This window comes from Gopherus evgoodei, chromosome 2, assembly GCF_007399415.2.
Source record: "Gopherus evgoodei ecotype Sinaloan lineage chromosome 2, rGopEvg1_v1.p, whole genome shotgun sequence".
NCBI classification, from domain to species: domain Eukaryota; kingdom Metazoa; phylum Chordata; order Testudines; family Testudinidae; genus Gopherus; species Gopherus evgoodei.
The window spans coordinates 161,850,676-161,872,614 of NC_044323.1; the positions used below are offsets into that span (position 1 = coordinate 161,850,676).

The window sequence follows — 21,939 nt, forward strand, 5'->3', positions numbered from 1 at the left end:
GCTTGACTATTTTTTCAAGCATGAATGAGCTTGAAACATGTTAGCGTGTTCCTGGACAAGGAGTGAGAGGGAAAAGAGATCCAGGGCCGCCCAGAGGATTCAGGGGACCTGGGGCAAAGCAATTTCAGGGGCCCCTTCCATAAAAAAGTTGCAATACTAGAGAATACTGTATTCTCGCAGGGGCCCCTGTGGGGCCCAGGGCTTGGGGCAAATTGCCCCACTTGCCCCCACCCCCCGGGCAGCCCTGAAGAGATCTGTTCTGGTCCCTCAACTTCTGTGTGACAGTTCAGGCAGCTGTGTGCAGGGCAGAAATGTACATGCTGTGAGCATGTTACCTTTACCAACGTGCAGAGTGAATTGACTTGGAGTATAATTATTGGACGCCAGCGACAAATTTCTAGGGTATGGAAGATTTGAGGGGAATAATTTTGTTCGTTCACATGGTTGTTTTACCTTTAACCTGACAGGGGGCAGCATGGTGTGTTTTTAGAGCAGCTGTGTAAAACGCTGTCATTGTTCTGAATATCAGAAGAGAGGGAAAGGCAGCTGATTGCATCAGAAGACAAATATTTTGGTGCAAGGTACCATGTGACTATCTTCCCATTAGATTTGAGGTAATAAAGATTGGGATTGTCACAGGACCTCAGGCAGTGGGGTATCCAGTTCCTGGATAGAAACTCCTTTAGGCTCCCTTAACAATTCCAACTAGAACAGTGGTTCTCAAACTTTTGTACTGGTGACCCCTTTCACATAGCAAGCCTCTGAGTGTGACCCCCCACTTATAAATTAAAAACACTTTTTTATATATTTAACACCATTATAAATGATGGAGGTGAACTGGGGTTTGGGCTGGAGGCTGGCAGCTCGTGACCCCCCATGTAATGACCTCGTGACCCCCTGGGGGGTCCTGACCCCCGGTTTGAGAACCCCTCAACTAGAATGTGCAATTGGTATTGTTTCAGCAGTGCTGCGAATGACCCAAGCCCTAAGTCCCTGTGCCGCAAAGCTTCATCACTTGCTCAGATCTGATACATAGAACAGTAAGTGGGGCCTGGAAAGCTTTGGAGACAGGGAGGCTTAGTGAACTAAGTGTGTGTTTAATAACTTTTTTTTCAGTACCTTTGGGTGTGCCCTAGAGAGCAGGCATTCCTCATCAAGGTGGGGGCTCAGGCTCTGTGGATCATGCAGTCCTGCCCTTCCTTGCTGGGACTGCCCATAAAGAGGCCAAAAGAAATTTTGTGATGTGGATATCAAGAGGCTAGATGGAGTTCCGCGGCTCCTTCCAAAAAAGCCTCTGATGGCAATGGCTGGACACAGCTGGGTGTAGTTGAAAGGGCTGTGTCCCATTGTGAATACCTCTAAGCCATCCAGTCCTCAATGTTTTAACAGTAAGAAATAACATTCTCAGTTTCCCATCTGTAAAAAAGGCTAGTGATACCATCCCCTGTAAAGCACTGGTGGGCGCACATGTAAAGCGCTGTGTAGGAGCCAGGTATTATTACCCAAGAACCCCAGAGTGTACAATAGGATGAGTCAGGCTCCCTGAATTAATTAAAGTTAAGGTACCTTTTCTCTCCTCAGCTTCCTGTCAGAACAAAGGAGTAACCAAGCAACCAAATAGCTCAATTTGCTGTAATTTTTGTGAGTCACAAATGCAAAACATGAGCTAGGCAATTTAAAACAGTTAAACACTTATGTGCCTGAGCTGGATGAAAGAAAAGGCCATCATGCAGTGGTTAGTGGCTGTGAGTGATTTAGGCAAGACCTTGTCTTGCATAATGTGCTGCTTGCTTTCTAAATTGGTCTGCATTAAGGAACAACAAATCATCGTGTGACACACACGCACGCACACACGCAAAAAAAAGGCTTATACGCTGAGGTGTCAGAACAGGAGTATTGTACACCTCTACCTCGATATAATGTGACCTGATACAACACAAATTCGGATATAACATGTAAAGCAGAGTTCTGGCAGGGGCGGAGCTGCGCACTTTCATGGATCAAAGCGAGTTCGATATAACGTGGTTTCACCTATAATGCAGTAAGATTTTTTGGCTCCTGAGGACAGCGTTATATTGAGGTAGAGGTGTATATCAGACACAGGGGGTAATTGTCCTGTTCTGCTTGGCACCGGCTGGAGTACTGTGTCCAGGTCTGGGCAGCCCACTGTAGGGAAGATGTGGACAAATTGGAAAGAGTCCTGAGAAAAGCAATAAAAATGATAAAAGTTTAGAAAACCTGACCTAGGAGGAAAGGTTAAAAAAAACATATTTAGTCTTAAGAAAAGAAGGCTGTGGAGGACCTGAAAGGTCTTCAGATACATTAAGGGTTGTTATTAAGAGGACGGTGACCAATTGTTTTCCATGTCCACTGCAGGTAGGACAAGTAGTAATCAGCAGCACTCACCTGGGATGTAGGAGACCCAGGTTCAATTCTTCTTTCTGGATTTGAACAGGGGTTTCCTACCTCTGAGCCTGGAGTTGGGCTGGTTCCTGTTCATGGATTGTTAAAGTGAGGGAGGGGTGTGCTGGCTGGCTTGTGTGGATCTCATTCTTCGATCTCTCTCCCCATTCATTATAGAGGGAGCCTAGCTGCCTAACTTGGTCCTGTGATTTTCTACATTCCTAAGTTAGGTGCTGTGATGCTCAATGCTGCAATGCCTAAGTTTCTTTGTGGATCCTATGCGTGGAGAGGAGGCGTCAGGAGAGCTGAGATCAATGCCAAACTTGAACATGACTCTGACTCTTAGAGAATTAGGTAAGGAGGGAGAGAAAAGGGCAAACAAAATGAGTTAAAAGAATAAATTAAAGCAAAATAAAAAGAAATTAACCATAAGCACTGGAGCCAACAAAAATTTCTGGGTCCTAGCCAGGGCTTACTGCCCAGGCCATAGCTTTCCTTCACAATAAAAACATCTGTCTGAGCTCTCCAATATTTACAGTTTTCATTTAATGCAGCAGGGACTGAAGGGAGGGACCTGGCAAAGGAAGATTTAGCTTCCTGTTTACCCCATTCCTCATTTTCAAAAATGCATATTAATTGGCTGTTAAATGGGTGCACTCAAGAAAGTGGGCCCAAATGGGTGTCCTTGTCTCATTTGCCACAGAACCTCAACATGCCCAGCTGTCTCTCCTATGATTCTGCTGTCTCCATTCCTGGCCAGCCCTCAGAAGTTTGCAAAAAAACTATGCTCTTTGGATCCTTTCTGACCGGAGTTACCATTTTTCAGCCACTAAGAGTGTGTTTGCTGGGGAATAAAGATGAAATCAGCCTCTAAGGATTTATTCTGAGTTTAGCGGCACTAACTCTTGTTGTGTGTGGTTCCCTATGAAGTCCATGGATAAATATTCTCTGTTACACAATGCTGCCATGCTTTTGAGAGAAGGATTATATTAGATATATATCTGTGAAGATAAAAGGAGTGGGAAACCAAAACTTTTTTTCCAGAGAAGAGCAGGCCTTTTCCCAGTACCCTGTCAAATTCCTGTCTTGTGTATAGAAAAAGGCAAGAGCTCACTTTGTTGACATCATTCAGTAATTCCCAGGTGGTTCTGTGGTGCAGAGCCTATAGGACAGTGAAGTGACTTCATTCAACAAATGTATTTCACTCAAGTGGTGTGTGATGACAGTTGGAAAAGCAACTATAACAATGCTGTCATGGAGTTTCATGATTCAGTTATTCCAGATCAAATTTGCTCAGATGGCAGATTCTCTTATTGACCGCATTGCAAGCTCTACCTAGACCTGAAAATCCAGCTGTGCTTTCTGCCCATGGCATCAGCCCCAGCAATAAAGATTCTGTGGTAGGAAATGAGCTAACTCTGGTTATGATGTACAAGGCAGAAGATAATCCTTCTTTTCATATTCTTCTGCAGCCCTGCAGTTGCTAACAGGTCTTTTGATGAAATTCACCCTTATGTACCACTTAAACCCTTAAATGATGCATAGGTCTTGAACTGCACAGGAGTGAATTTCATCTACATTGAGGTACTCACTGCTTTCAAATATGACAACATTCATGTGGAAAATGTCTTGTTACTGTAGAACTATCAAGATGTTAACAAATGGGAATTTGTCTAAACAACATTCCTTTTGAAATAAAGGAGAAGGTCATGGTTTAAAGGTTCACATGTGGAAAATGTAGGGTGTTTCCTCTCTTGGAGTCATGGATAAACCCTGTATTTCTCATGCAGCCTCAGGTGTTGTTTTTTGTTTTTGATTTTTTCCTATGCTATTATGTGTGGTGCTTTTTAAAAATCTGTTCTTATTATTACCCAGATTGAAACTCCAAACCTTTGGAGTTAAAGAGTTCTTTGCCTCTGGATTACTGCATGAGTTAAAAAAGAAATGTACTCCCCGGATCATTGGAGGGCAAGAACATCTTTCAAACAAGAATCTTAGTCTGTGTAGCTCAACCCTACTTTAGTTGGAAGTCCACATCTTTAAATGTGATTTTCCATGAAAAATAAATGGGTTTTAACTAAGAGAATAAAATATTTCATGAAAGCTCATGCTCCATGGGTTTTCCCATCCCTTGTTCGAACTTGCTCTGTATCGTAATATGATCATGTTGCATCATAAAGTTATTACAAAAACAAATTGTCTCTGAAAAGATGAATTTTCAAAGGTTGCAGCCCTATTTGGGGTTAGAGAGTGTCATATAAAAAACATTAGAGAATCAAGCCCTGCTTAAATAAACCAGAGCCTACAGTGTGGTTTCTAATTCATTTCCAACTGCACCTCAAAGTATTGGTTTTGATTTTTCAGTGTTGTATTGTTGGGCCCTATCTAGGTATTGGTATGGCTTCTGGGTGAGTGCATCACAGACATTAATAAATGTACCTTGTCAACATCCCTGTGAAATCCCCAGTTTATCAATGGGGAATTGAGGCACAGAGCATTTAAGAGTCAGATTTTCAAGTACTCAGCACCCAGGTCTGAGATCAAACTCAACAGCTCGGCTCCCATTTAGGCATCTCAGTAAGGGCTAGATTTTCAAAACCATTCAGCACCCCAAAGCTCCCCTTTGGCCAAATTTTCATCAGAGTTTAGTACCCAATGTGCACAACATAACATGCTGATCCCTTTGGAAAATCTGGTCCTAAGTGACTTCCCCAGGGTTGTCATAGTGAGTCCGTGGCAAACCTGGGACTTGAACCCATACCACTGCCTTAAATAGAGCATCATTCTGTTTCACCATGAAATGCAAAAGTGGCCGGGAAGCTGTACTCCCTAGAAGTGTACGTATATAGGTGGGGCCTGGGTGTTTTCAACAAGCAGCCCCTATCTCTGTAACTCATTTCTTCCTTTGAGTCAACATAGTCCATCTTTGTTGCCCTTCAGGTCAGACTGTGTGTGAATTCTGATTACCCAGCTTTTCTCTGAGGCTTTGTCTTGACAAGGAAAAGTGGTTGAGTTTAGTCCAGGCTTAGCTAATGTGCTGGTTAAGCCCACCCTAAACTCAACCAGTTTTCCTAGTCAACACAAAGCCTCGGGGAGTTGTGGTTGATGGGAGTGTTGTTTCATTTGTATTGGTTAAAAGGATGCTGTGAACTTTAACTTGCCCCTGATATATATGTTGGAAAGAGATGCTTTTGTAACCCCTAAGGCTGATGGAAACATTTGTATAATGAAAAAACAAACACCAAAACCAGTCATTTTTGAACAAACATTCTTCTGCAGTGTGTGAGCTCCAAGCAGGGTGCCTCTGAGCACCTGGAAGTGAAATTGATTTTAAACAAAAGTGAAATTGACTTCATTGATGAAGCACCTAAGCTGAGCGAAAGGCAAAGAGTAAACACCGTACATCAGTTACAAAAGTAAGGGATGATTAGGTTGTTTTCACTTCTAACATTCTAAAGTGTCTTCAGTAACATAGGTAAAAAATATGTTTCTTTACAACATATCAATATTAAGATAGCAGCAGTTTCCCCTTTATATGGACTTGGCTGACATTTAGGTCCAGAACTACAAAAAAGACTTAGGCACCTAACTCCTATGCTAGGTGGGTGAACAAGGTCTCCTTTATAACTTGTGGCCAGCCAGTTAGAATGCTTTTTTAGGACATGGGAAAACCTAGTTCAATTCCCTGCTTTTGACTGATAAGAAGAAAGGATTTGAATCTGGGTTTCACTCTATCAGGTGCATGCCCCTTAGTCACTGGACTGAAGGATAGTTTAATGAGGGGCTTTCATAGACGCTAACGCCAGAAGGTACTAGTGTGGTCTAGTCTGTCCTGCCAACACAGGCCATGGGACTTCACCAAAATAATTCATAGAGCATATCTTTTAGAAAAACTGCCTCTCTCAAGCTCTCCTGTTGTCATTGTTCCACTGCCTATAAATAGTTAAGTATACTTTGGGCTAGACAGAATGAGTAAGAATGCTCCTTCAGTTCAGTGGTTAGGGCATTCACTAGAGAGGTGGAAAACCCTCACCGCTCATCTTTGCCCTTGCTTTTTTGCAGACATGAACACAAAGCACAGTGTTGATGTAATATATTAAATGATACAAGAATTCACTCCCTAAGGGGAAGTCAGACAGACAGAACCACAAGTAACAGAGCCAGCTGAGCATTACTGGCAGGTGCTCAGGTGGGCCATGTAACAGACCAGAATATATGTATTGTTAATTAGTATTGTCAATGTACTTAAAGGTGAATTGAAGATGTCTCTCTACAAATACTGGCTTTCTTGTTATTGTTAATGGCATCACACAGATAATTAATGGAAATTAGATATCCAATACTTGTATTACACCTATTGCATCATTCTCATTAACGGTTGGCATTTGATGTGGCTGCTTGTAAGCTTTTGGCCCTGCCCGCAGCTGACTGTAGTCCAAGCAATGCACCCGCTGCACGACACGCACACAGCACCCCAGCGCTGGGCCAGCCCCGCTTTGCAGTGTGCATGGGCACTAGCAGGCTGCCTCTCCTGGGAGGTGCTTAGCCTTCAGCATGGTCGACCTTCCCAAAATGGCCGTTGCGCGCGGCCACTCTCAGGGCGCAGCCTCGCTTCCGCGGCCCCACCTCCTTCAGCCATTGGCGAGATGGGTTGGAGAGCGCGCGCCGATTGGCTGAGTTAAGGGGGGCTAGCGGGTGTGGCGGAAGTCGGGTTGGGGGCGGCTGCCCGGCGGGGGATGTGGTGGAGAGCAGGGATGGCAGCCGGCGAAGGGCTGGGTCGGGCGCTCAGGGCGGTAACGGAGCGGATGCAGCAGGCGGTGGCCAGGCGGCCCCAGGTAAGAGGGGGTGGGGCCTCGCTCGATGCACATCCCTACTCGCTGGGGCCCCCGCCCTATGAGCCCCCCAGCACCAGGAGCAGGGCCTCTTCCCCCCACCCCAGCACCCGCATCTGCTGGGCCCCCAATACTGGGGAATAAGCCCCCCCCACCCCAGGAGGGCACCCCCCATCCGCTGGGTCCCCAACACTGAGGAATAAGCTCACCCCTGCCCCACCCCAGGGGGACCCTAGCACTGGGGAGCAGGGCCTCTCCCCCAACACTGGGGAACAAGCCCCCTACCCCATCCCAGGGGTCCCCCAGCACTGGGAAGCAGGTCCTCTCCCTCCCCACCAGCACCCTCACCCGCTGGCTGCGTGTGGTAGGGTGAATTTCTGGGTGAAGGCTGGTGGGAGGCGGGTGCTAAGGCATGACTGGGTTGTCCTAGCCTAGGAGGGGTTTGGGACTGGCTGGTTGCTGGGGAGTTATTGCAGAAGGAGTGTTTACAGTGGGGAGGACAAAAGGGGGTAGGTTAGGTGGCTGCAGAGGATCTCTCCCCTCCCTCAGCTGGCTGGGTTTTTTTCTTCCCTTCCCCTCAGTTGAAACGATTGGTCTGGCTTTTATCATTCCCCCCAAATCCTATGAGTCTCACGTATGGGGGTCTCGTGCACTCAACCAGAGCACCCCAGCTGCTTTAGGGGCTGCTGTCCTCCTTCCATCCCCAAGACGTGCTCCTCATTACCTTCTGAAAATCTCCCACCCCCGCCAGCACTGGGCTACTAATCGTCTCTCTCTCCTGCTTCTAAAAGCATGGGCGACAGGAGGGATTATCTCAGCCCATGTATTTTTGTGTTGTATCTAATGGAAGGAAAAATCAGGGTGTTTTTTGCCTTCCCTGAGGGATTCTGGTAGCATAATTTATCTAAGCATCCAGATATATTTCTCCCAGCTGTCAAATTAAGTCTGGCTCTGGCTGCTTGAGTGGCATAACATAGAGCTTGAGAGAAGGCCCTGCTTTTTCTACACTGAGGATTTCTCACTCTCCTGAAGTACATGCCCCACTGGGCAAGAAGTCAAGAAATGTTTGTAGGGAATTAGCTGTAAAAAGTATGTCAAAAGTTTCTGTAGGGTCACACCACTGGGGAAACAACATATTAACTGACATGTTGAACATGATTTTGTACTTAATATGGACAAGGACAGATGTGGTTAATGACTAGCTGGTTGTAGCTAAACCTTATGAGCCGCCTAGGGTTAACCATTTAACCCTAGGCTGGTTTTTGGAAAAACATTGTCCTTGTCTACATAAGGTGCAAAGTCACGTTAAACAAGTTAATACATCTTCTAACATGATGCTTTTTCTCAGTGTAGTTGTGGCCAAATTGTCAGTTAAGATTGCTGGACCTCATCTACATGGGGAGCTGTTTCTGACTGAGTCCATCTGTGGATGCTCTTATTCCAGATTAGTTTATTCCACGTTGGAATAAGAGCAGTTGGAATAAGAGCAGCCCCATGTTGTTAGTCAAGAATAATTACTCTGCTTTAAATTCATACTCTACCTTATTTGGTATGTCTTGCATGTGTAGAAGAGCCCTTAGAGCATCTTGCCAGCATGGCCCTTATGACCCCAAGTGGAAGAAATCCTCATCAAGACAGTTAAACTCTTCTCCTTAGTGGCATATTGTGGCACCTCCTGCACTACAGAGCACGCTGGTCTAGAATACAGGCTTTTGGAGAGAGAAGGGGCTGTTATTTTAAGTAGCTTGCCATGAGGATAACTCTTATTCCATTAGATGCTGAATAGCCCTCTCAGCTGAGGTTTGGTCCTGGTATTCATGCCACTGACTTCTCACAACTGCTTCCTTTGACAGAGTCTCCCTGCTGTACAGCCTCGACTCGTGGCTGTCAGTAAAACCAAACCTGTAGACATGGTTATAGAAGCCTACAATCAAGGGCAACGCAGTTTTGGAGAAAACTACGTAAGTGCCTCCCCACCTTTCTCCCATTATTTCGTAGGCTTTAAGGCCAGAAGAGACTGTTGGGATATAGTCAAGCATACTGTATGGTACGGGCCATAGAATTTCACCCACTGAAATCCAGCATCTGGCCCAGGAAGCTGATCCTGAATTATAGCATGCCTTTCAGAAACTGTCTGACAAGCATTCGCTCTCTTGTGGTGAACCCTTAAGCTTTAGCCACTGGGTGACTAGTAAAAGCGGACTCCGCTTCAAATCCGTAATTAGGTTTTCTTTTGTGGACTGAAGCATTTTTCTTTATTTTAAGGTTGTTTAACCAGCACTGTATGAATTCTTGTCTTCTAATTTCTTGACAAATGCTATAGTTTCATTCTAGACAGCAGGACGTAACGGAAAGGGGAGTAACTGGGTATTTTATCCAGCAAGCCATAATTCTGGGCTGCGGTATTTCGTGGCTGGCTCCTTTGCTTACATCCTGTTCTGTTTTTGCAATTAAACCCCAGCCAGCAGGGTAAAGAAGGAAGAGTTATAAGCAGTGCCTGAAACTTTAATATTTCTGTACCAGATAACAGCACTTTTAGCTGACCTCTGGCTGAGCAAGGATGCTAGCTTGTGGCCAGGTAGAGAAGGGGGAAAAAATCCAGATGTGCATTCTTGGTAAAGTAGTGAGAAAAAGTACTCTGTATTTGAATGCTGTTCAAAGTGGCAGTACAAGTAAAAGCGCACTACCTAATTTCAGTCGTCTTCTACCAAATGCCAGACTCTCAGCCGAGTGGTGCTTGTCTGTGTTATACTCCATGTAGTATGTTCTGCTCGTGATGCCAATCCATTAGCATTACTGGGTGCTACAGAGGAGAGAGCTGTCCCCATCTCACCATCATCCCCATAGACACTCCATGGAAAGTCCATAGTCGTGTATTTGCTGGTATAGTTGTATGGTGTGTCCCAGGAACGCTGGTTCCGGCACAGTACCTCTGCTCTTCCAGCAGAAAATGGAGAAGTGCCTGATGTAGTTTTAATGAAAGGATGTCTTTAATTCACTCAGGTTCAAGAGTTACTAGAAAAGGCATCAGACTCCAAAGTAAGTATACTGTTTTTTATATAGTCTTTCTGTCACCCCCAAAGTATCTTTACCACTTGGCAGACGTTCCATCTATGTTTCATTTAAGGAATCAAGGTGGAGGCTGAAGGAGAGTGGGGTGTCCTTAGCTTCAGGTCTGTTTGTTGGAATTCTTGAAGCTCCTGTCAATGAGCAGAGTTAGTCGTGAGGCTTGCGTGTGGCCCCTATATTGCCAATAGTGCTGTGGCTCTCAAACTTTTTTACTGGTGACCCCTTTCACATAGCAAGACTCTGAGTGTGATCCCCCTTTATAAATTAAAAACACTTTTTAATGTATTTAACACTATTATAAATGCTGGAGGCAAAGCGGGGTTTGGAGTGGAGATTGACAGCTCATGACCCCCCATATAATAACCTCATGACCCCCGGGGGTCCCGACCCCCAGTTTGAGAACCCCTGCAATAGCGGTCTCTGCCATAGGAGATACAGGCTGTTCTCAGGTTTTAAAGACCAGTGATAATGACTTGCTTTTAAAAAACCACATTGTTTTATGGTTATTTTTTTGCCCACACTTTGCATAACATTCTATTCCCTTAGTCCTCCCCACAGGAACCAACCTCACTTGCACCAGAAGCACTATCTGAGCCAAACTTCCCTCAGTAAATTACAGAAAGAGGTGCCTGAAGATTTTTCTTTTTTCCCTAAGCACAAACAGGCCCACATGCTTTTTGGTTGGTGAAAAAATTGCAGTTCAAACTTGATTAACTCTCTTCCTCTCTGTTCTCAGATTCTGTCTTTGTGTCCAGAAATTAAATGGCATTTTATAGGCCATCTGCAGAGGAATAATGTCAACAAACTGATTGGTAAACTTAATTTAACTTCTTTATGCTCAGTGTCCCGGGGCACAAATTGTTCCTACGTCATAACTTGCTTGATTAACCCATTAGTGCAGTTGATTACAGGCCAAGAAAGCATGGTCCTGGCTTCATGTTTTACTTTTACTTCTGTCTGCTGTTATCCCTTGCCATAGTCCACTGCTGGCTGGAGGCAATTCAAAACAGCTCTGTGATACTTTTGCTTCACAGGAGGTTGGGAGCCCTTAGTTGGGGGAATATGACTTTGGTATCTCTGATATTCGCCTCTGACTACAAGAGAGAATTCCTTTGTGTTCATGAATTTTGACATACGCTAAAATAAAACGCAGCCTGTGGAACTCATATCCGCAAGCCATCAAAGACCAAGAGCCTAGCAAGACTAAAAAAGACTAGACAGGTGCATGGATAATGGGACTGTTCTGAGATTTTAAAGGTAAAACTTTCAAAAGTGCGTAAATGAAGCCTTGGCTACACTAGAAACTTTTGGGTGGTACAGCTATACAGCAAACCCTTCTAGTATAGATGCAGTTCATACATACCAATGGCTGGTTCTTCTGATATATCTATTACCCAAGAAAATAAGCTGTGGCTACATCCATACTACAAAGATAAGTTGACCTATGTTAGGTCAACCTTACAGCCACTGGAGTAATTACTGTAGTGGCTGCTGTCCACACTACCCTCCTGACTGAAGAGGGGCAGTGTGTGGGGGCAGAGAGCTCCAGGGCTCTCAGCTCCACACCAGGAACCCAGCTGCCTCTGGGGCTTCTTGCCTTCCAGCTCCCAGCCAGCAGTGGGGGTGAGGAGCCAGCCAGCCACCCAGGGCTTCTCGCCTCTAGTGGGGAGATCCACATGCGGAGTTCGGCTGGCCGCCGTGCTCCTGGAGGACAGGAGGAGTGGGGAGCCCAGCCGGCAGCCCAAGCCAGGAGCCTGGGTAGCAATCTGGCTTGGAGTGAAGACGGGGCAGCAGCCCAGCTTTGAGCTGGCTTTTTTGTCAATTTCATGGCTCCAAATTGACAAGGATAACAGCCAGCAGCCCTGCATTGCCCTAACTACACCGACATAAGCCCTACCCCTCTTATTGAGGTGGTTTTATTATGTCCGCATAGCAGGGGAGTTACATCGGTGGGAGGAGCATATACACCTCCACTATTTTGTTGACAAAACTCTGTAGTGTAGACAAGGCCTAGATCAGAAAAACACTCCTCGTCTGGTATTACTGCATCTACACTAGGGCTTTTGCGGACCCAACTCTGAGTTTTGGAAGGGCTGTAAAACCTCTTGGGTGTGCACCAACTTCTGTTGGGGGTGAGGAGTAAGCTTCCTGGGGAGTAGACTCTCATACCTACTCACTGCAGGCTTGTTGCAGCTGACACTGGCTATTGTGGAAGACAGGATCCTGAACTGGGATGGGGCTGTGGTCCAATCCCATCTGGCAATTCTTGAATCCAGTACGGAATAGTATATCATGAATTTTTGTTGTTTACTTAGCTCTTCTACAGCCCAAGCTCTCTCTGTGCTGGGTCACTGTGACCCCTTCTAAGAATGGGGGAGATGATGTCACACAACGGAGGGATATTTTGGTATGTGCCATTTGTAGCAAGTAGTCAAGCTGAACTGCCACATCTGCTAAATTGGCCTAACATAGTCTGTGTGTTTCACGGCGAAGGCACAGTGTAGCGCACTGAACGTGCTGTGCAAAGTCTAAAGTCTGTCTTTGGTGTATGGCGCTAAAGAATGATTGAAGCCTCATGGAAACCTGGTGACAAGATCATTCTGTTTCTGTATCTCTGTTACTGATGCCTGTGTGCATGTTTGTTCCTCTGCCCCTGCTGCTTCCCAGAGGGAGGCTTATGACTTCAAGCAGGGAGTAAACAGCAGGAGCAGATGATCCAAAGAACAACTACCATGTTCCTCGTACAAATGGCCTTGGTAACAAAGAGCAAGGCAAGAAAAATACAGTAAGCTCCGGGAGTGTAAATAGAACTTTAAGCTAAATGCTTCCTGCACTGCATGAGACACCTGCAGCTTTAAGGTTTTACAAAGCACTGTGGCAGGTTAAATTTTCTTTCGATCCGTTTCTTTCCTTAACAGAGATTTTCAACTATTTCATTTGGTTTGCAACCAAAATTTCTCTCTATCTCTGCCCCTTACATTTGTACCATCAAGTTGGGTGCCATTTTGCATTTAGCTCCTAGAGGGCTGTACGTTCTCAATGTGCTGTGCAAACACAGACTGATCCTCGCAGCCCGTGTGAGGGAGGGCGGTACTGTTCAGTTCATTTTATGGATAGGGAAACTGAGATCCAGAGGTGAAAAGACTTTTCCCAAGGCATGTATTGAATCCGGGATTGGGACTTGGGAGGTCCTGGCGACAGTTAACAAGAGGCTATTGCCAGTGGAGGCAGACGGTGTTCCAGCTACAGTTGTTTGTGCTTTTGCCAACAGAAATGCCTTCAAATCTGCCTTATTTCTCCCTAGCTGTCCCCAATCTGTTTATGGTGGAAACGGTGGATTCTGTGAAACTGGCAGACAAAGTGAACAGCTCGTGGCAGAAAAAAGGGTCATCGCAGAGGTTAAAAATCATGGTGCAAGTTAAGACAAGTGGAGAAGATAGTAAGTTATTGGACACTTGAGCTAATGACATTCATGTTCTGTTAGCACTGTTAATGGGTACAATATAGCTGGGTTAGACTAACCTGTGTATTTAAAGAGCTACTCTAGGTCTGAAATTCAACCTGCCTTCAGTGTTTTAAAATGGAGTATTTCTTTCCAGTCTGAATAGCTCAGTTAAAAAACCTCCATTATTACTGAGAAATTGGGGAGGTGGTAAATCCTGCAGGGAAACAAGAAAAGCAAGGCTTGGGTGTCGTTTGCCGGCATCACCAGAGCAGTTAATGCTATTCCTCACGTTGGCCTGGCCTCAGTTGTGCAGCAACCAAAATGTATGTTTCAAATGTCATCGGAAACGTGGGGGCACAGGACGGCAGCCTAGCTTGCCTAACAGAAATCAAGGAGCTATGTCACAGGACATATACATGCATTTTTAGGCCAGGTCTCCACTTAAGTTTTTACCAGCATAGCTACAGTCCGCTGGGGTGTGATTTTTAACAAATCATCTACGCAGGCAAAAGCCCTGTCATAGAGGATTTTATAGCAGCAAAAAGTGCTTTTGCCAGTTCGCCTTATTTCATTCACTGACCCAGAATAAGCTATAATGAAAGGCACTCTTTTCGTGGTATAACTGCATGTCTGCACCAGTAGGGTTTGCCAGTGTAGTTATACCAGCAAAACTTAAGTGTAGACAAGGGCTCATATTCAAAAGCACAGCGGAGGTGTTGCAGAGAACAGAGTAAACAAGGCACTGTCACCATCTCTTTCAAGGTTGATTTTCTTTTAACATCGATAGTTTTTTTGTATTGCAGACTTTCTGAGTGCTGCTCCTACATCAGGTGAAGTAAGTGGTCAAAGTGCCCAAGGTGGCAGTGCTAAGGAGAATGCATAGGAGACTTTTCAATGCTCTAAAACCACTAGACCATCCCAGATGCTCCACAGCTCTTGAGGGCTGCAAGTGGCTGTACCACTCTGTGCTCCATTTGTGAGAGCCCCAGTGTCTGGTTTGATACTGCTGTAAGCCATAGATTTTTGGTGGGCTAAATTACGACAAAGTGGAAACCATACCTAGGCAGCCTCTGACTCTGAGCAGGGAACTCGATCTGGAGTTTGGCGTGTGTGGCTGTTTCACCATTGCGGTATATGCCTTCTTTTTCAGGTAAGCATGGTCTCCCACCTGGAGAAATAGTGGGAACAGTGGAGCATATAATCAAGGAGTGTCCAAGCCTGGAGTTTGTGGGCCTGATGACAATTGGCAGCTTTGGACATGACCTCAGTAAGGGACCAAATCCTGACTTCCAGGTAAGACTTAACTGGGGCCAAGTCTTTGGACTCACTGGAAATCAGTGGCAAGATTCCCATTGCCTGGGACCACAGTTTAGCCCGTCTGACAGTAATCCTGGCTAGGGCTTGTGGAGAACAGAGCTAAATGTGTGCAGAGCTAAACAGACCACCCCCGTACTATTCATAAGGGGAAGTACAGCTCCCATGAACCCAACTGACGGAGATTGTGACATCTCTTCTGCAGTGAGGCAAGGAAGCGGGTACATAGCAGCAGGTTGAGAGAGGTGCAGCATCGAGTTACAAAACGGCCAGTTAAGGGCTGCTGTTGCTTAGCTCTTCCAGTTGAGAAGGCTGACTGCAGAACGGCCTGCTGGGAGATGCATTCTTACAGTAGCGTGACTGTAAGCCAGTGTGACCAGCTCCCCAGCTGTAGTGTCAGAACTCCCACCGGTGGCAGAATTTCAGTCCCTTTCTTCAGGAATGGGTTTAATTTTCAAAATCAGAACAGATCCCCAGGTTTGGCTGCATGGCATCTCCTTGAGCCTCTTCCTCAGAGGGATTCTGCCTCTGTCCTGTGTAGACAGGAGATGTCTCCAGCAGAGTCTTCCACTTACCTGGTGGGGAAAGGACCTGAAAGGGGGCTTTCCCCAAGTCCCTGCATCTCCTGCAGGGGCCTCTTCTAACTGAGCTGCTTGCTGGCCTTTCATTTTAGGACCAGGTGATCTGCAGGCTATGCCTGATTCCTGGCCTAGGACCTATTGCCTGGGTGATGCATGATTAGACATAGCTGCAGCTAAACCCAGTTCCCTTAAAAGGCCGCTCCACCATGTGTGATCACAACCTTATGCTGCAAAGATTTCTAGTACGTCTATACTACAAGTGCTACAGTGGCACAGCGGCAGTTACGCAGCTGTAGCGCAAACGCTGCAGCGACGGAGGTGGGTTTTCCATCACTGAAGTAAATCCACCCCTTCCAGAAGTGTCAATTTTTTCAAGCCCCTGAGTGACTTTGCAAAGTCGATCTAAGTTTTAGGTGTAGACCAGGCCTTGTTAGGATCAGGAAGAGGCTTTTGGGTTGCATAGGTCACACCTTGTATCAGAACAAATAGTTTCCCTTTTCTGAGGCAGATACCTCTCTAACAAACTCTCATTTAATTACGATATAGAAAACATCCGTAACTGTCAGTAGCTACACTTACTGAGTGTCACTTCCATTTGGTAACTAATGAAGTGTTCTACAAACCTTTCCTGGGTATTGGAAGGAGGTGAATTGTTGGTTGGTGTTTGTATTGTGGTAGTGTCTAAAGACTTCTGTCAGGGATCAGCACCTATCTGTGAGGCAATGTATTAGCCTGACACAGACAGTCCCTGCTCCAAAGAGCTTATGTTCAAAATATGACAGTAAAGCTCCAAATGAAAATAGTCTTCAACTTGCTCCAGTGTTCACTCCTTAATACTTGGCATTTCTAGACCATTCTTGGTTTGCAGAGCACTTTGAAGACAATATCCTCTGAGGTAAGTAAATAGTATTGTCCCCTATTCCATAAAAAGAAACTAAGTGACCTAGAGGTTAGTGACTTGTTTGTGGCTGCAGAGGCCATCGGCATCAGTGCTGGGATGAGAGTGTGGGAGTTCCTGACTTCTAGTTCTAAAATGCAGGTTAGCACAATTTTACCTTGGAGGGAAGCTTTGCCGTCAGGGTATAAAACCCTGGCAACAGTGCTTGGAAATGCTGATGCACTCTTATCCCTGGAGGTTCAATGGTGTCAGTGTTGTCCAACTCAGGGACTTACAAGGAAGTATAACTTACAACAGCCTGGTCCTTTGCATAATCACACCGGTCCTCTCCGGAGCCTATATTCAGGACATTCATAGGAGCCCATCTCCTGAAGATTGCTGAGGAAATGCACTGAATCGCCTGATCAGACAGATCTGCCTTCTGGCGAAGCTTCAACCACAACTTCCCTTTGCTGTTTTCTGCTTTGAGGGACGTGTGTCTGAGGCCAAGTAGCGTAAGGTCCTATCGCTGCACTGAATTAGGTCTGCTCCAGGCACACTGCTGGGACACCTGTATCCCTTTAGAGGATGTGAAGGCTTCTGTGTGTATTGTCGCTAATGTGGCCTATTGATAAGCTGCATTGTACATTTCCAAAAACTCACGAGGGAACTTAAAAATGGGCACGAGTCCTTGAGAACAGGGAGAATGGGAACTGCAGCCAGATGGAGGGAATCTCCGAATAAGAACCTAAAGCTTGTTCCAGGACACTCTGAAAAGCATTTAGTGTAACTGTTGAGCAATATGTAATCTGCCCCTTGTTTCCTCTCTTAGGTGTTGATATCCTTGCGACAGGATGTATGCGAAAAGCTAAATATCCCCATTGAGAAAGTTGAGCTGAGTATGGGCATGTCCACAGACTATCAGCATGCAGTAAGTTTGGTTTCCTTGGGCCACCCCAGATCTAAGGTAGCAGTCATCCCACTGATACCACCTCCCTCTAGAGATAGTGACAGCACAGGACAGTGATCAAACAGCCAGACCTTGCAGCCCATCCTGCACTGAGATTCAGAAGCTAAGTCTCCTGAGGCGCACAGCTGAACTTAACTGTAAGCCTAGAACTGGGTCATCATTGATCTCTCTGTTTGATAGCTTCCCCCATTTGTCACGACTCTTCCCAGAGTAAGGCTTGCTCCAGTGACTTCCACATTAGTGTGACTTTGAGCACTGGTTCTATTAAGGACACACCCTATGTATCTAAGGTACTTACACGGACCCCATCCCTGGGGTGTCTGAGCCCTTCCCAGTCGTTAATGTATTTCTCCTCACAACACCCTTGTGCGGCAGGGCAGTACTATTATCCCCATTGTACAGTGGGACACAGAGTCGAAGTGACTTGCCCAAGGTCTCCCAGGGCAACTGTGGCAGAGCAAGAAGTTGAACCTGAGGTTGCCAAGTCCTATGCTAGCACCCTAAATGCTGGACCATCCCTCCTCTCTTCTTTTGTTCTAAAGCAGGCAAACACAGGGCTAGCATGGGAATACGGCTAGCTTGTTTGCTAACTTGTTGCACTTTGGGATACCTCTTGCACTATGGCTTACTACTGGAGTAAATGATCAAAAGGGCACTTTGAAAGCCAAATGTAGAGCAGATATTGCATGTGGGAATAGAGAAAATGTGCATTCTTGTGTGTCCTAGTGGTTAAGCCCCAAGCTGGGTTACTGATGGGGCTAATGGGCTGTGGGACAACTTTGTACTGAGCCCCAGTGTGTGAGGGCTGTTTTGTTCCCTCTTCTCTCTACAGATTGAGGTTGGATCCACAAACGTCCGGATTGGAAACATTATTTTTGGAGAGCGGGACTACTCCAACAAACCAGCCAATGCCAGTGACTCTAAAAGCAACGTGGAGACCTTGGCTGTGCAAGAGCACTAAATGGAAAGAGGAAAGATGCTCAAAACTACAGGACACCAGGCAGACTTAACTATGCACTTTCACCTCCCTCCGTAGTGACAGCTTGTCATGCTAGCGAGGGGAACTATCTGGTAATAGACCAGAGGTCTCAGAACCTATAACGATTATTGTATGTGAGTAGAAACTAGATATTTTTTTTTTTTAACCCACAAACAAGAAAACTTGTGATTGAAAATGACTTCAGTGTCTTAGCTACTTTTAAGAACAATCACTCTTGGATAACTATATTGGATAAACCGATTAAGCACTAGAATTGAGTTATTAATGAGCAAAAGGCATCTCCAGCAGTTTGTGATTATATTTTTAATATGAGGCGTGGTTTACCTGACAGAGAACTAACTTCTGGTTAGCCAGTTTTAATATTGTCAGAGGCATCTCTAAATACCCACTCATCTCGAGTGAGAAGGTACGTGGCTCAATAGTTACAATATGCCTAAGTCGAAGCTACTTAACAGTATTGACACTGAAGAGAATATTTACTCCTCTGTTCGTTGTTAGAACGGACATAACACAGTTGCTAGTGCAAGTCAATGGCACGCTGCTTTTGACACATAAATTGGAAGGTGCGAGTGTGCTGGCTTGGCTGACCAGAGGTTGGATTTGTCTTCTCCAGACTGGCATGGCTAACTCTTACCACTGATGACATATCTCCTGTCTTTGTAGGCGTCTTTTAAGCCTTTAATCTTTTCCCCTTGTAAACTGTTGTGAGTTATTTACATGCTACTCGATAAGTCCAGTTGCAGTGTGCTCTACTGGCTAGAGCAGGGAACTGTGTGTCTCAGACTCCTGGCTCTGCCATTGGCTTGCTATGTGATCTTAGGCAAGCCACTTAACCACTGTGCCTCAGTTTCCCCATCTGTAAAATGGGGTTAATAATACTGACCTACCTCACATGGAGGATTGTGAGGCTTGCTTGTTTGTAATGTTTTTGAACCCCTTGGAGGAAAGGTGCTGCTGAAATGCGAAGTATTATTACCCCATTACTTCCAGATGTACATGAAATCAGTTGTATTGCCACTGCGCAGATGCTGTAATATAGTTCCCAAATCTTTAAATTCACTTCTTCATTGGCTCTGACCTCTGCTCTTTCTAAAAGCAAGAAGGAGGAAGCTGTTCCATCACAGTAGCTGTTTCATCCTGGCTCGCAGCACATAGTTTCACTGACAGTGTTTACAGCAGATCTGTTTTGTAACTTGCATTTTGACAGTCGGCTTCAGGGTCTTGTCTGTTGCAAGAATGAGGAGACCGTAGTCACCAGTAGCAGTTCCTGCTTTTCATGGCAAAAGGCTTCTCTCTGTGTGCGTGTGTTTGGTTAAATCAGCCGTGGGTTTTATCTTCTAAATGTAACCGAAAAGAACACACTCTTGAATCAGCCTGTCATGTTACATAGCTTCAACACTGCATGCAGTTCGAACGGCCCTCGTCAGAGCTGCAAAGGGTGGTGTTTGATAATAGTATGTTAATAAAACAGTTGTGAATTTGAATACCATCTGTGCCAATGACAAAGCTATTAAAGATGTTATTTTTATGTTCCAGTGTTTTGGATGAACGCTGGGGGACAGTTGCTAGTTGCCATGCAAGACGTCTGCATAACATGGGGCTCATGTTTAGTAAGACTAGCTTGTCCTGGAGGAGGGGTTTGCTTTGAAAGACAGTTGAAGCAAAGGGCCTGCCTGCCTGCATAAGAGGAAGGGCTTCTTGATCAGAGGGAAAAATAAACGAGGGTTGAGACCGTAGAGCAACCAAAATGAGGAGGTGAGTAGTTCTCTCGCTGTGCCTCTGGGTGGCACTGTCCCCCAATTCTGTAGATCTGGTTTAAGAGGGATATTAGTACCTTTTGGCTGTGGGGTACAGATACATCCATAATAATCCTAGGCTAAAGTGGCTAGCCAGAGGTATGGAAGTGTTTGTGCTCTCCAGCCACGAGGAGGCTGGTACAGAACAGGAAGTACCTGAGCAAGGAACAGGCCTTAAGCAGAAGCAAGGGAAACAGAAGAAATGATTGAGAGCATTAGCCAATGATTCCCCATCCCCACTCCAAACAATAAAAAGGAAGGTGGTAGAATGGTTATCACTACAGATTGTGTTGGCTCACCTGCCAGTCAGCTATTGAGAAATGACAATCTCCTGGCCTACATGATGCTTTTCCACCCTGATCTCTACAGCAATAACAAGTTTGGGCTATTTGTGTCCCTGATCTTCAGTATGCTTTCTGCTATGGACTGCAGAAGAATGGGACTAAATGATAATGGACTTAGCTGTGAATCTGTTTCTTCCTTAGCTCATATTCCCTCCAGGAAGCCCACCTGCTTTCCCTTCTCTCCCATTTTCTCTACTCACTTCCGGAGTGGAAACTGGATACTGTGGGGCTTAATGAGGCAATGAATGAGCTAGACTGGAAGGTAAGTTCCAGGGATCATGGTATTGCAGGAACCTGTTGTGTTAGTGGGTTAATGCAGTGGGCTCTGAATTCTGGAGTGTGTCATGCAAATAACAAACTATGTCACCAATGAACATAAGTGTTTGGTTTCCAAATCTCCATTTGTGTGTGTGTCAATTTGCACTGAGGAGCAGCACCAAAAAGATGCCTAGGACTTAAATAGCAGGATCTCCTGCTGGCCTTTAGGGAAGTACACAGTCACAGCTCTGTCTGAGACCTACAGATGATATAATGAGGTGTGCAGCATTAGAGACGCACTTTCCCTTCTTGCCACTACCTCTCCCACAGTGCTGATCTAAGGAGTGGTATCGAGGGCAGCCTGGAAGGAGGAACTACCATTATGATCCCAGTGGCTGTGGAGGGGCGAGTGCCAACATGAGAAGGTATTAGTAGGAGAAGCATTGCACCGTTCGCTTCTGTTCTCAAGTTGTGAAGCTGCTTCGCTCATGCATTCTAGCATGCATTTTTGTACTGGTGCAAGGTGTCACTGACAAGCTGGCAGCCTTCTGTCTGTGCTGCAAGTGTGATGGGTAGCACCAGTGCCAGCTTCGTGCACACCCTGCCCCCTACCAATAGAAGGACACCCTCCCCCCAAAGCGGGGATTTGGTCTCCTTTGGCCACTCTGAGGCTGCTAGCAAGGGGGGAAAATGTGGTGGTCCTCCCTGTCCAGGAAGAAGTGGGCTGGGACCCCCCACTCATTTCACAAAGGCCCACCTGCCAGATGCTAACTGCTAGTCACTGGAATGGAGTCAAGAGCCTTGTGATGAAAAGTTTCCTGGCCTGTTGTTAACCCCATGGCACCTCCTCCCCCTGCAACACGAGCTTTATTTACATCTATTAAACTACAAGCACTTGTCTAGTTTGCTACCACTCCTATTCCCTCTTCTAGGGGCAGTATCGCTGTCAGCATTTGCCTTGAAAGAATAATCCCAGCTGATGACAGTTTAGTCTTGAGGTCGGCTGGATTACCCCTCCCATATAAAAAGTGTAAAGAAATAGTTGTTTGT

At 45.7% G+C, this 21,939-nt stretch overlaps 1 protein-coding gene across 1 annotated transcript; it reads left to right on the forward strand.

Annotated features, from left to right (window-relative positions):
• Nucleotides 1-7,088: 7,088 nt before the first annotated feature.
• PLPBP (pyridoxal phosphate binding protein) lies at nt 7,089-20,024 on the forward strand. Its single transcript, XM_030552148.1, has 8 exons — nt 7,089-7,238; nt 9,089-9,196; nt 10,239-10,274; nt 11,041-11,116; nt 13,609-13,743; nt 14,900-15,042; nt 17,354-17,452; nt 18,324-20,024. Exons 1-8 carry the CDS (start codon nt 7,140-7,142, stop codon nt 18,450-18,452), a joined length of 825 nt encoding a protein of 274 aa, XP_030408008.1. The 5' UTR covers nt 7,089-7,139; the 3' UTR covers nt 18,453-20,024.
• The last annotated feature ends 1,915 nt before the right edge of the window (nt 20,025-21,939 follow it).